This window comes from Neopsephotus bourkii, unplaced genomic scaffold (genome assembly GCF_033783945.1).
Source record: "Neopsephotus bourkii isolate Nb327-2 ecotype Australia unplaced genomic scaffold, CSIRO-AGI_Nbou_v1 NB_1433, whole genome shotgun sequence".
NCBI classification, from domain to species: domain Eukaryota; kingdom Metazoa; phylum Chordata; class Aves; order Psittaciformes; family Psittacidae; genus Neopsephotus; species Neopsephotus bourkii.
This window is the reverse complement of record NW_026901910.1, coordinates 74,087-87,957: the sequence shown is the minus strand read 5'-3', so window position 1 is coordinate 87,957 and position 13,871 is coordinate 74,087. Positions and strand designations below refer to the sequence as shown.

Below are 13,871 nucleotides of genomic sequence, written 5' to 3'. Positions count from 1 at the left end.
GGCACGCTCCCCGCTGGGGCTCTCCGGTACAATACAGCACAGCCTCCGACAAGGCACCTCCGCCGGACGCCGCGCACGAGGGCGCGGCGGGCGCGCTCACGTAGCCAGGGGGCGCGCGCCGTGCGTGCTTGAGTGCGTGCGGGGCGGGGCCAGCCTGCCCTGCCGGGAGGGGGTGGGCGCACGGGAGGAAGGAGGAAGCCGCCATCTTGGAGCGTCGAGTCGCCATAACAAGGCACCAAGGGGGAGCGAGAGGATTTTATACCTGGGCGAGGGGGGAGCGCGGCTGGTGGCGGTGAGAACGGGCCGGGGCGCCGGGGCGGGCGCGGGGCAGCGGGAGCGGGGTGGGGGGAGCGTTGCCGCCAGGCCGAGCCCCGCGGCCTGCCGTCGAGCGGTGGGGCCTGAGTGGGGCCTGGCGGCGCCCAGGGGCTGCGAGCAGGTCGCGGGCTGCCGGCCAGGCTGGGCCGCGGCGGGAGCGGCCTGGTCGGGGGCCGGGGCGCGGGGCGGGGCCGCGGCGGCGCTCGCTGCCGGCCGGGGTGGCGGGTGGGGGCCGCTCCATTGTTTGCGGGCGGAGGTGCCGGTGTGGCGCAGCTGCGTTTCTTGAGCGGCGTCGAGCCCGCCGCAGGGTACGGGGGCCGCGGCGCTCTCTGCCGCGGCGGGTGCGGCGCCGCAGTGCGGCCCGGGCTGCCGAAAACAATGGTCACCGCGGGGGCTCCTGCGGCCGGGCTTGCTGAGCGGCCGCTTTGTGCTGGGGCCGGCCCGCCCTGGTCCTGCCGAGGCCTGGGGTCGGCTGCCGGCAGAGGAAGAGAAAGAGCGGGCGGCGGCTGCCCGCCTGCCTACGTGGTCTGAGCCTGGAGAGGAGAGTCGGGGCGGGGGGGCGGTGTGTGTGGAGACTTTTTGCCGTCGGACTGTCGGTTTGCGAAATGGTGGCGCTTCTCGTCCCGGAACGGGAATATTGGCCGCGTTCGATGAGCCCGTGCGTTCTTCTTGAATCAGTGTCTTTTTAAAGGGTAGTTACGAGCGAGGGAGCTTCAGGGACTGAGGGGATACGTCTCCTACAATATCGGAGAACTCCTTGGCTTTGGTATTCGGGTCTTTTAGGCGGCTCCGATGGCTTTTGTGACTCGACCTGTTTTTACAAAGTTAATGTAAAGACGCCTCGAAACAGTGGTTCCGGCCAGGGAACTATCCGGCAGGAAAATCCTAGTTCTGCAAACGGTAAAGTTTTGCGTGAAGCTGGAATTGATGTGCTTAGAAACAGCTGGGACGTCTGGAAAGAGTCTGGATTCTTTTCACCCTTTTGAAGTGCTCTTGAACATGCGTTTTATTCACTGAGGAACTTGCGGGGCTTTTGTGGACGCTGAACTTAGGGAGCAGTAGTCTGCTGGTTTTTCTTTGCGTTTACCCAAGATACAGACGTGTGGTGAGGAGGAATTGTACAGGCAAGCCAAATTTCTTCTGCTTCCGAAGGTTTTGGACTAGTAATGCCTTGGCTGCTTTGTGTTGTGTGGAGTTTTTTAAGCTCTGGTCTGTCCTGTCGAAGGTGCAGACTTTGTGGTGTCTCTGTGTTTTTGCTAACCTTTCTCCTGAATACCCAGGCGATATTAACTTGTGTTCAGATGTTATCTTTGAGAGCAGTATGAGTGGTTACTGCCAGCTGAAAGGTAGTGTCATGCAGGGAACAGAAGCAGGAAGCTAGGTAACTGGTGTAAATGTATGTTGCTCACTGCTTCGGTTCAGGCCCGGTCACTTAGACTTAACAAAACAGGACGCTACTGTCAGCTCAGCTTGATGAGGTGGTTAGTTTCACTATTTGAATGGTGTTAAATCAGTACCCCGTTTAAAAGCTGGTGAACTAACTTTCTGGGTTGGAGGAGAGGAAGGTTTTTTGGTGGGGAGTTTTTTGATCTGTGTGCTTGTTTGTTTTTATTGTAATAAAAAAAGGACATAATTTGTATTTCCCTTTCGAAGCAAAAAGAGTGAATAGGGTTACTTAAGGCTTTCATGAGTTCTAACTGGAATATTCACTTGATGTTGAGGTCTTGTTTCCTGTCACACACTTGTGCATAACGTTGTTTAGCTTTAGGGCTGCTTTGATGTGTCCCAGAAATGGGGGAATTTCAAGAACCAGCAAAGCACTTGATGTGATTTATGCTTATGTGGGGGGGGGGGGGGCGTGTGGCGTGGGGTGGTGGTGTGTGCAGGTAGTATTTCTCAAGCAGCTACTCACTGGAAGGCTGCTGAAAGTACAGCTGTTGAGAGCATCATCTTTGGTGACTTGAAGGTGGTGGCTGCAGCTTTATAGAAAGGGGAAAAAGAGTTTTGACGAGTGTCTTGGAAGTTATTCCTGAGAAAATGGAAAAGCAAATGCTGTTGCTGCTGCCTGGGAAGAAGTGACTCTTAAAGTACAAAGGTAAACTGATGTGCTGTCTGTAGCTAAACCCCCAGATACTAATTGTCACCATCTGCTTCTCTTTCAGATTGAACCAAGTGAATTCTGATATAACTCAACTTTGTTAGAGGGCTTTTTTTTTTTTTTTTAAAAAAAAAAAGAAGTTGATTCACAGTGCATCAGAGCAAGTTACTACTTTACTTTTGAGTGACTTACAGGTGCTTGCCTGCATTGCAATAAAGGACTCGTATATTGAGCAAGACTTATTTATCTCTTCATTTTGGAGAGTCTAATAAACTGTTATTACAGTTTCTGTACTGACTTTCAAAGTTTTGAAGTCTAAAAAGACATCTTTAAAAACATGAGCACGGCCAGAACAGAGAACCCTGTTATAATGGGTCTATCCAGTCAGAATGGGCAGTTGAGAGGCCCTGTAAAACCCAGCGGGGGCCCAGGAGGTGGAGGCACACAAACTCAGCAACAGATGAACCAGCTGAAAAACACCAACACAATCAATAACGGCACTCAACAGCAAGCGCAGATTATGACCACCACTATTAAGTAAGTGTTTCTGTCGGCTGCCATGTTTCAGAGTCATGTGTGGGAAGTGTTCTTGTGTTCTCGTGTTAAAAAGTTTGCTGCTGCTGTTTTATAACCTTGTTGGTTGGAAGTGTCCTGTGGTGTGCACTATGAAAAGAAAGCTGTATTTCTCTGCTGTGGCTTCACTGTGAAAATTGCACATGACACTTTGCTTTCAAAACATGTAGCTGCTTGTCAGACATAGCCCGCTGAGCAGCAGCATCCTGTGTTATTTGCTTATTGAGACTGGTATGAGAGGGGAGTTGGGGAGTAGGAAAGAACTGAAGACCGAGGAGGAAATGCCCCCTAGTCTCAGTGCAGTTGTGTTTGCTGTCGTTTTTCGCAGTTCTTTCTTGCAGTGAGAAATTCCTTAAAGCACGTAATCTTTTGTCATTGATTTTAAATAGTAGAGCTTGCTCTTCTCGGTGCAACGCTCTGGCTTTAATTCATCAGAGCCTGAGCTGAGATAATATGTACCACTGTGATACCCTACTGCCATCAAACTGGTTTTGGAAGTGTGCTAATAAACGTGAGTGTGCTGGTTGGAAATCCCGAGAGATGTAAAAGACTTGGATGGTACGGTAACGTCTTATTTTTTTGTTTCCTCTGAGCAACGTTCACTTTTATTTTGTTACTTGTGAAGGAAATGCCAGCTGTCGTCAGAGAGAGGGTAATGGAGTACTTGGAGTCTGCCAGTAGCTTGCCTGACTCCTTCCCGGTTTGGTTTGGTTTTGTTTTCCTGTTGTCCTTTGTTGTATTTTTTGTTTTTATTTGTAATGGGTTCCTCTAATGAAATGGATTACTTCAACTCATCAGAAGTTTCTCATGACTGCCTGGGATTGGGGAAGAGAAGGGATTGCTCCTCTCTGTACAGTGGCTTTCGAGAGAGGTTGGGTGTCTGAGTCTCATTGAGGGCAAAAGATGCAAACAGTTGGTCAACAAGTGGAGCGTGTGCTTACTTAATTTTCTCCTCCAAGGTGTTTTTTCATCTTCTCGCATTACTCACAGGTTAAGATTGGATGTTCCCAAGAGAATTTTTTTCTCTTTTACGTGATGAAATATTCTCATGCGGATTTATTATAGTCGGTTTCTGTCATATGACTAAGTCAGTGCTCAGTTTTAAATGTGTGTTTGACTGAATTGATTCAGTGCCCTAAAAATGGGACTTGAATCATGGCTGGATTGAGATTTCACAAATTCTCTGGGCGTTTGGCAGACCACTGATTTTCTCTGTTTACAGTTTCCTGCCTGTTGCATCCTGCTTAGCTCAGGGAAGGCTTGAGCTTGTGTGTAGGCGCTTTCAGTTTTTAGGAGGTGAAAATACGACACATTCACTGCTGCCTCTATGGAAATAAAGCTTCAAAATAAAATTATTAAACCAGATTCCTTTTTAACTTGTTTTATTTTTGCTCTAGACCTGGTGATGACTGGAAGAAGACTTTAAAACTCCCTCCAAAGGATTTGAGAATCAAAACTTCGGTGAGGATGGCTGAATTACATAAATACTAAATTGAATAAATATTAAATAAAAGATATGGGAGAGCTGTGGTGGCAAAATATTTGTCTTAATCAAAGACTGAAATGCCGTTCAGCACCTGCTGTTTGCAATGAGGAATTAAGTTCTACACCTGCTTAGGAGAGACACTTCTCTCAGAAGACTTGAAAACAGTTTGCTGAGGGTTTCTTATTGTATTGGTGTTACAGCATAACTGACAGTTGTCAGTGTCTCTCGCAAGGCAGATTAAAAGGTGACAGTGCACAGCACTGTATTTGGTTACAAGAAGGTTAATATTTCCTTCTCCACTGTATGATATTGCACATATTAGTGGCAGCTCCTGTGTAGTAATGGAATGAGCTTTGTGGTCTTCTTGCGTACACAGTCTCTCCTTGGGTCAGACCAGTCTGCGTGACGTAACCTTATGGAAGTGCTTCTTTTGATTTTCCCAGGACGTGACCTCCACAAAAGGAAATGAGTTTGAAGATTACTGTTTGAAACGGGAGTTGCTGATGGGAATTTTTGAAATGGGCTGGGAAAAACCATCTCCTATTCAGGTTAGGAGACTACTACAAGTTTTAAGACTACTTACAAGCAGCATTTAATTTTTATAAATATCTTGAAATTCTTAGTCTTACTTAAGTGTTGGATACTCCTGTTGTGATTTGAGAGAACTGGGGTTGTGAACAGTAGAGCTTAGTGATTTAGTTGGGCATTAAGAGATTCCTGCCCTCCCCCAAGGGCCACTAAGTCATGCACTGGGTGATTTAGAGATGAGACTATTTTCTGCTTTAGAGAAGTAGATTTCACACAATACTGCTAGAGAGTAGAGTTAAATCTGGCCAGCCTGTTTGGTGAGTGTGGCTTATGATTGCTTACCCACTATTTATCTCTCATTGCTTTTCAGGAGGAGAGCATCCCCATTGCTTTATCTGGTAGGGATATTTTGGCTAGAGCGAAAAATGGAACAGGCAAGAGTGGAGCCTACCTCATTCCTTTACTTGAACGGCTAGACTTAAAGAAGGACAATATACAAGGTCAGTTGAGATGGATCTCAGTTGCAGCCAGGTACTGGTGTCAGTTGCTATGTAGCAGACTTGAGCCTGAAACTAGTTAACAAAACTGAGGACCTCAGGTTATCTGCTTGTACTTCCAAAGAAAGTTAACGGGGAGCAGAGGAAGTGGAATTCTAAAAGTCCCACCGTTTCTTCCAAAAGCTTGAAGCAGAAGACATCATCTGGACTTTACAGTCTTGCTCTGGGGAGTGGATTTGGAGCGAGAAGCCAGTGTGCTGGCCAGGGGAATCATGTGAAGGGAGTATTGGGAGACAGAGAACCCTTGCACAGAATTTGCCTTGTTGTGAGCAATTTCTAGGTCTGCTTCAGGATACCCACAGCAGACCCCCCCACAGCACTGCAGTCTTGCTTGTGTAAAGTCTCCGCTTCCTGTCAGGATTAGTGTTTTGGGTACAGTGTCTTCTAGTAACTCATGCTGATGCTTTTAACTTTCAGCAATGGTGATCGTTCCCACCCGTGAACTAGCCCTGCAGGTCAGTCAAATCTGTATCCAAGTCAGCAAACACATGGGAGGTGCCAAAGTGATGGCAACAACGGGAGGAACCAATCTGCGGGATGACATAATGAGGCTTGATGATACAGGTCGGAGCACTTTTACTGCACTTCAGTTGCTGTTTGTTCATGGCTTTTACAGTGTGGCAGTGGAATTTCTGCTTGTCATTACTGTTTGCCTGTTACAGAACAGACTACCTCTCGTTCACTGTACTGGATGCCGTCATTCTCTCAAACTGTTCATATGAAACATGGCTGTGAATGCTGGAAACGTTTCAGTCGCCCTAACCATTTTTTTTTCTTTTTTTTTTTCTAACCTTACAGTGCATGTGGTGATAGCTACCCCTGGGAGAATTCTCGACCTCATCAAGAAAGGAGTAGCAAAAGTTGAGCATGTCCAGATGATAGTATTGGATGAGGCAAGTTGCTCATGTTAAACGTTTTGGTATTTTAACGCCAAGTTAAAGCAATCATGTGTCTCAGCGAGCACAGCAACAAATCAAACTTTACTTAGAGACACTGTAAGGTTATAGATCATCCATTTCTCATTATTTTTGAGAAGGTCATTTGGCAGAACTTTTCTTCACATGAATCTTTTAAAACAGCCCAGGAGGATTTGCCTTTCCTGTTGTCTTTGCTGTTCCTGAAGAATAGATTAATGGTCTATTCTGAAAGGAAGGAACACATTTCATTTGGTTTCAGTTTATAATGAATGAGCTGTGCTCATGTAGAAAACTGATACATGAGCATCTGGTAGTGTATGGACTTATGAGTGAGTGATGGGGAAAACAGTTGTGTGAAAACTTTTGGATGACTGATAGGAACCCAGATAACTTTTCAGTTGAGAAGCCATTCAGTTCTCCTGAATGTGATTGCATTTAAAGCCAGGTGCTGAAAACCAGGAGAGGGTAGACTTCTTTTACTGATGAATCTTGTCTCCAGCAGCTAAGGCAAACGTCTTTTGGAGCGGTGTGTGTTCCAAAAGGGACGAGCCCACCATAAGGCTGGGTGTTTTGGTTTGTTTTTTCCCCCTGTAGGGTACTACCAGAAGACTGGATTCTTGCACCATTGATTTAACTTGCTCTTTATTGTTTCTGTTGTTGCAGGCAGATAAGTTGCTGTCTCAAGATTTTGTTCAAATAATGGAAGACATTATTCTCACGCTACCTAAAAACAGACAGATTTTGCTCTACTCAGCCACTTTCCCTTTGAGTGTACAGAAGTTCATGGTGAGTGCAAATCCTCCCATATATGCACAATGATGGTAACGCTGCATGTGAAGTGTGTGAATGAGTGGTGCATAGCTGTCAGTGCTTGCTTGTTTGTTTTTTTTTTAATGCATCCAAATTCCACTGCTTTAATCTAAATTAGCTTAAATCTAGGACAGAAGCTTGAAAATAATTTTTGGCCTGCAGTAGCATTAATGGGAGAGCGAGGTACACACAGCTCTTGCCTAAGAGGTGTTGTTTTCCACTTGGTATGTCAGTTAGTTCCATCTGCACCGATTTGCTTCTGGAGGGTGCTCTGTTCAGCCCACTTGGTTGCATTGGTGGAAGTACATTTACAACTACTGCCTGGGGAAACTGTACCCGCCCTGTCTGTTTCACATGTATGAAGAGCGAGTGGTGAGGTTGTGCATTCTTGCCATGGAGGAAGTTAAATGTGCCAGAGGGTAGGAAGTACTTCCATTGTTTTGCATGCAGATCTGCCCACTTTATTCTTATCTTTCTTTTTCAGAATTCCCATTTACAGAAACCCTATGAGATTAATCTGATGGAGGAGCTGACCTTGAAGGGAGTTACCCAGTACTATGCCTATGTAACTGAACGTCAGAAAGTACACTGCCTAAATACGCTATTCTCCAGGGTAAGTGGTAGGGCTGGGTCGAAAATGTACCAAGGCATTTTGCCTTTCGGAAACACAAATAAGACTGAGAGTGACGGTCTTAAAAAACTGCTGAACAACACTTTTTCCTTGTCAAAATGTGCTATTTCACTGAAGCTAAAACCACATGCTTCTTGTCCTGCACCTTTGTACAAAATAGAGACTCTGTGAATTACCAGAAGCATACCTGCTTTGCTTTCTTTCTGGGAGGAATTTAAACTTGCATCTTACCGTAGAATCACAGAATGGTTTGGGTTGGAAGGGGCCTTGAAGATCATCTAGTTACAACCCTAGGTTTGGGTTATTTGTTAGTAAAATTCTGCATTTACTGAGCGTGTTACTTATATGTTCAGCTGCAGATTAACCAGTCGATCATTTTCTGCAACTCTTCTCAACGGGTTGAATTGCTAGCCAAAAAGATCTCCCAGCTGGGCTATTCCTGCTTCTATATCCATGCTAAAATGAGGCAGGTGAGTATGAAGTCTCCAGTAGTTTATTCCACACCACCTCAGGTTTTACTGCATGGCTGAATTGAGTCTTGTGCTTGCCTTGAACTTGCATGTTCTTTGAAAACTGAAACATACTGATCTGGTGTTGATTTGGTTTTAGACCACCCTCCTCCCCACCCCCAAGCCTCTTCCCAAACCATTCAGAGCATAGCTGGTCAGTTGGTCTTGGGTCAGGTTAGTTAGTCCACCGTAAACATAGACCATTGCCGGAAGGTGCAGTTATGGTAGTTTCTTTTGCCAGCATGGGGAGCCATGGCAGACCACACAGCCTTCATTTCAGTAAGCATACTAAAAGATGTCAGAAGGTTCAAGTGACGCATGTGATTCTTTTAATTTTGAGTGTAAACTAGACTCACTAACGGTGACAAGGGGGAGGCATTCATGAGCTTGAAGGTCAGTGTTTGTAACTTGAATATACCTGAAAGTAAGGGGTGTGGGGTTTTTGTTTGTTTTGTTCTTGATTTATATATGTGTATGTGTATTGATTTCCAGGAGCACCGCAATCGTGTGTTCCATGATTTCCGAAATGGATTATGCCGCAATCTTGTTTGCACTGGTAAGAGTTCCTAAATATTTTCCTGTTTGTAAAGGTTGTGATAGAAAACAAATTAACCATTAGCCCAGGTATAAGAGCGCATTTGATTTGACATAAAACAAGATGTTTTGATAATTTCCCTTTGTCAAGCCTGAGATTAGCAGGGTGCAGTGCTCCTTTAGCCCTGTAGTTTTTTGTTTTTTTTCTGACAAACCCTGAAGGTACAACTTGCAAGTGAATCATTTTACTGTGTTGGTATTTTCTGCACTAGTTATGTTTGCTGTGTATTTTCACACGTTTTATGGTTTTGAATGGCATGTGTATGAACAGAGTTTTCTGTTGTCCAGCCTGTTTGGGCAGTGCCATGGCAGTGTCTGCTGATCCTTGCACTTGTCTGGGTCAGGATGTAGTTCAGATCTCAAGTCTGTTGTGACACTGGCAGTGCACAGGTGTGAGGAGATGCGTGTAGAAGATGACCTGCTCAGAAGCAGTCTGGTGTGGAAAAAACAAGCTTTGCACTAATTACTTTTTTGGCGTGGATATGCAGATCTGGCGTTTTGGTCATTCTTCTGATATTACTCATGTTTATACGGGATCAAGGACAAGAAAAATCTGTAACAGAATTGTATGTGAAGTGTCTTTGGTACCGGGGAAACTTGCATCTGGAAACCAGTGCAAGCCACTGTTAATCATTGTTAATGTCCCCACCCTGAATGCTGGAAGCATTTGATCCAACTAAAACTAACTTTCTTCATGACCTGGCTTGTTTCTCAGATCTGTTTACTCGAGGTATTGATATCCAGGCTGTGAATGTGGTGATAAACTTTGATTTCCCAAAGCTGGCAGAGACTTATCTCCATCGTATTGGCAGATCAGGTGAGATGAAAACACCGTTTGGGTGCAGCTTTGCGGATGACTGTTAAATTTCTTAGGCTTGAATTGCCTTCTGGGTTTAATGACTGTTCCTGAGAATTATTTTAGGTAGCATTGTTTTCTTTTCTGACAAATTTATTTTGGGTATCATCTCAGAGGGTTATCCTTACAAATAACTAAATGAAGGGCTGTTGTCTTGAAACCAGCCTGAACAGCCTAAAGGAGGTGGGGGGGAAGGCGTGTTTTGCTTAACTTACTAGTGTTCCTGTTTGCAGTTTGGGAGAATTCTGTACAGGAAGCTTAAGCTTCCGTAGTGGCTTAAGTGTAGTTTTCTTCTGCGAGTGTTTCTCCAACGTATGTTTCCAATATCCGGACATTAGCAAAATACACTCTTAAGGAAGGCAGTGAACAGAGGAGGTTTGTGTATTTTAACTTTGTAGTTCAGGCTTTTTCAGGAGCTCTGTTATTGAAGAAGGGGTGGACCTGCATAATGTACTAGAGGAGGACTTTTTTTTTTGTAATCGGTGAGATTTTGTCAGAGCATTTTGAACTTCCTGGGTTTTTGTATTCTTATAACGGTACAAAACTCCTTAACAAAATCTGACGTGAAAGTTGTAGAGACCTGTGGTGGGGTCTGGACTTGATTTGTATCAGCAGAGAGCTGAGTTTTAGTCACTGCATAGTGGGCAAACTATTTCAATGAGCCTTCTGTTACTTAGTTCAGTTGTCTGTTTTTTTGTCAAGGTCGCTTTGGTCATCTTGGCCTGGCCATCAACTTGATCACCTATGATGATCGATTCAACCTGAAAAGTATTGAGGAGCAGTTGGGAACTGAAATTAAGCCCATACCAAGCAACATTGACAAGAGCCTGTACGTGGCAGAATACCACAGCGAACCTGTAGAAGATGAGAAACAGTAAGCATGTGCGTATGTAAATGCCTTCTTGATCAGAGGAGTGTTGGATGAAAGAAGAGCTGGTGTGTCAATGTTACTGCAGGGGGAGGGGGACACCGATGTGCTGAAGAGGCTCTGAATGTGAAAACAAGGGTTTGAAAGAGACTCTTGGTCCAAGGAGTTCTGGGAATGTGCTGAAGCTGGGAGCGGAGGGTGAGGGATTTTTAGATGTTGGAATTGAAATGCTTGCCATATGCTAAGGAGACCAAAAATGGGGGAAAAAGGGGCAGGGGAAACAGTGTTTGGAGAGTCTGAGGTAGCTGCTGGCAGCCTAAGGAATTCTTTTGTATCGCTTAGCTGAAATGAGAAATCATGTGAGGGGCAGAGAGGAAGGTGGCCCTCAGAAAGGGGAGGAGAGAAAATGAATAGCTTTTGGAACAAGGCTCCAGCAGGAATGCTGAAGCACCTCACCAGTTAGAGGGCACAGGCTCAGGCTGAAGGTGCTGTATCTTCTGCACCCTTTGGTTCATGGGACTCTTGGCAAGTGAACTTGCGAATAGGTAGTAAAGCTGTACTTCAGCTTTGCTGCCACTCGAGGTCGTCTGCATAGCTTCAGAAGAAAATCAGGCTTCACTGTCAGAGACTCCTAAGTGTGTCCTTTCTGAGCATTGTCCGAGGAAAAACTGCTGGGGCCAGTCCTTTGACAAGAAGAAAATTTGCCCTGGATCGCAGTCAAGCAAAACAGCTTTAGGATGATGTTTGCTCTGGTTTTAGCCAAGATGCTGTACAGTGCAAGACCAGATACGGTATAGCTTGGGTTGGAAATTGCTCTTTTGTGTGCTCTTTTTGGAGATGGTGAATTAGAGAAACCCGACAAAGCTGCTGAAATTCCTTTTGGGTGACAAAACCAAAAAGTGGTTGTAGAAGTGTTCTGACACTAGCTAGTGTGCAGGTGTCCCTGCCTCTCTTCTGTGAGCTCAATCCAGGACAGCCCTAGCTGGTCCTGCCAAGCTGACTTGCAGCCTCTGCTTTGCTTTCTCTGAGTTTCATAAGTAAATAAAAAACCTCCCAAACCTAGGTGATGAACTTGGAAAAGGCTCTTGTCTGGCTTCCTTCCTTAAGGGGAATGTTGTGACCTTGCCAGGGAGCTGTTTGTTGTTTCCTGAGGGACCGGAAGCCAGCAAGGTAGTTGTGCTCCATAAGCATGATAGGGCATTAGCGGCACCTTTTTCTGTGAAGCTGTGATTGGGGTTGAGCTGTTTGAATGTCCTATGTGTTTCCAGAGCTGCCACATAGTTGGTGTGATTCATTATCTAGGGTCTGGGTTTGCACAGATTCGATTTAACTGTGGGTGTTGTGGTTGTGTTTTTGGTTTGGTTTTGCAGGCTTTGATTACACAAGCCAGAAGGTGAAGCCCTTTGATCCGGATCTGTGACACATCGTTTCTTTGGGGATACCCTTCTCTTTGTGGGTTTTTCTTCGTCTTTTCATTTTGGAACTATGAAGACTAAAGAGCTCGGCCTTTTTTTCTTTTTAAATTTGGCAACCAGGAAGAAAGAAGATAAAAGGAGGAATGTCTTTCTGTTTTTCCACTTGTTTGCACTGTGTGCTGATAGAACATTAGTTGCACTAACTGCTGTTTTTAAATTCTTTTGTCTTTGGGTGGGAGGGGCAGCAAGGGAAGAAGAGAAACCCTGGAAAGAGAAGAACCGCGATGAATACGAGCTTGTCAGCTATTTCAAATTCTTCAACCGTCGACTGAGTGCATTTCAACTTCTCCCTGGTTACTCATCTGTTTTTAAGCTAAAGAGCTTGTTACTTATTCGTGCAAAGTGCCTTATGCTATGAGACCATTCAGAATATCACCTTTATGACAGCCCAAGGAATCAACAGCCGTTTTTGGTTTCAGGTCAAAGTTCCCCTGTCTTCCCCCTCTCCTCCTCCCCAAGTACTCAAGCCCAGGGCTGGGAGGTGAATTGTATTGGGAATACCGCTTTTTTTTTTTTTTTTTCTTCAACTTTATTTTATTTTTTTCTTTAATTGGAGGAGTTGATATGCATCTGCAGTTCACCCACACTGTAAATACCTGTATTTAAAACGAAACCAACTTAAAATCTGGGCTGATAAGGTGCAGCATCATAGCTCCAGAAGGAAAGAGTAGCCTGTCACCCTTTGCAGGAGCCATAAAAAAAGCCCTGTGCTCTAGCAGAACACTACAGACTGGTTTCCATAAGAGTCTCCATTAGTAGTTAACAGCACTTGATAAGTAGACTTGTTTCAGAGCCATGGCCCTCTTTCCTCTGGTGCAGTGTGTCCCATAGAAAATCAGATGTGTATATTGTACAAACTTTGTAAATACGATTTTTTTTTTTTCTTTTTCTGTTTGGGTTCATATATAACTCTTTCTTTTGTGATGAAGGTTGCTGGGGTTAAAGGGATTAGACTGATTATGGGAGCAGCTTATCGATGAGAGGGGCTCAGTTTTCTGCAACACTAAACAAGGAGAAGCGCTCTGACCTCCATGAAGAGCAGGCCTCTACAAGCGTCCCCTGTCTGGGTGGGTTTGCTCTGATGCCAGCAATGCTGTCCTGTACCGCTCATATGGAAGAGATCACCTGTGGGGCTCCCAAGCCACCCGGTCTGTAGCTCAGCCTGCTGGGAGATGCTCTTCGATTTCCCCCTTGGAAACTTCCGGAACTTGACAAGCTCGGAAGGGTGCTGTGACCTGTGTTCCACCGTGGCATGAGGGAAATCCAGCGGTGTCAGCGTTGCTGTGCAGCATGTGCGTAAGGCATGGATTTGGGTTTAAGAGAAACTGTAGAAAACCAATTTACACATGCATAAACTGACAGTTCTGGAGCTTTGTGGGATTGATGACTTCCTGCAGCGCTGTGCATATTCTGCCCAGAGCGGCCTCTGTGCAGACTTGTGAGCAGGTAAGGGCAAACCCCTGTTAGTGTTAGAAGCTGCAGAAAGCTGCTTTCCATCTCCTCTGTTTGGGCACGCATTGCTGTCTGTCATTTTGCATTGTATATTGCTGACGAGTGCTTTCTGGTTGAGTAGTGTTGCTTTAAATTGTGCCCCTCCCAACATGCTTGATGTTTGGCCTGATCTACAGGCAAAAGGAATGAGACAAATCAGAAA

At 45.3% G+C, this 13,871-nt stretch overlaps 1 protein-coding gene across 1 annotated transcript; it reads left to right on the top strand.

The window, feature by feature from the left end:
* Positions 1-139: 139 nt before the first annotated feature.
* On the top strand, positions 140-13,871 carry DDX6 (DEAD-box helicase 6). The gene is made up of 14 exons (XM_061368270.1): positions 140-292; positions 2,478-2,950; positions 4,384-4,447; positions 4,916-5,020; positions 5,371-5,500; positions 5,975-6,121; positions 6,356-6,454; positions 7,142-7,260; positions 7,769-7,897; positions 8,269-8,385; positions 8,917-8,980; positions 9,734-9,835; positions 10,577-10,756; positions 12,113-13,871. Exons 2-13 carry the CDS (start codon positions 2,751-2,753, stop codon positions 10,750-10,752), a joined length of 1,452 nt encoding a protein of 483 aa, XP_061224254.1. The 5' UTR covers positions 140-292; positions 2,478-2,750; the 3' UTR covers positions 10,753-10,756; positions 12,113-13,871.

Excerpts from the sequence above, each read along its gene's own strand:
- DDX6 (XM_061368270.1), top strand. The coding sequence starts at position 2,751 with ATGAGCACGGCCAGAACAGAGAACCCTGTTATAATGGGTCTATCCAGT. Across the intron at positions 6,455-7,141 it reads GATAGTATTGGATGAGGCAA|ATAAGTTGCTGTCTCAAGAT; the intron begins GTTGCTCATGTT and ends TGTTGCAGGCAG. Across the intron at positions 7,261-7,768 it reads TGAGTGTACAGAAGTTCATG|AATTCCCATTTACAGAAACC; the intron begins GTGAGTGCAAAT and ends TTTCTTTTTCAG.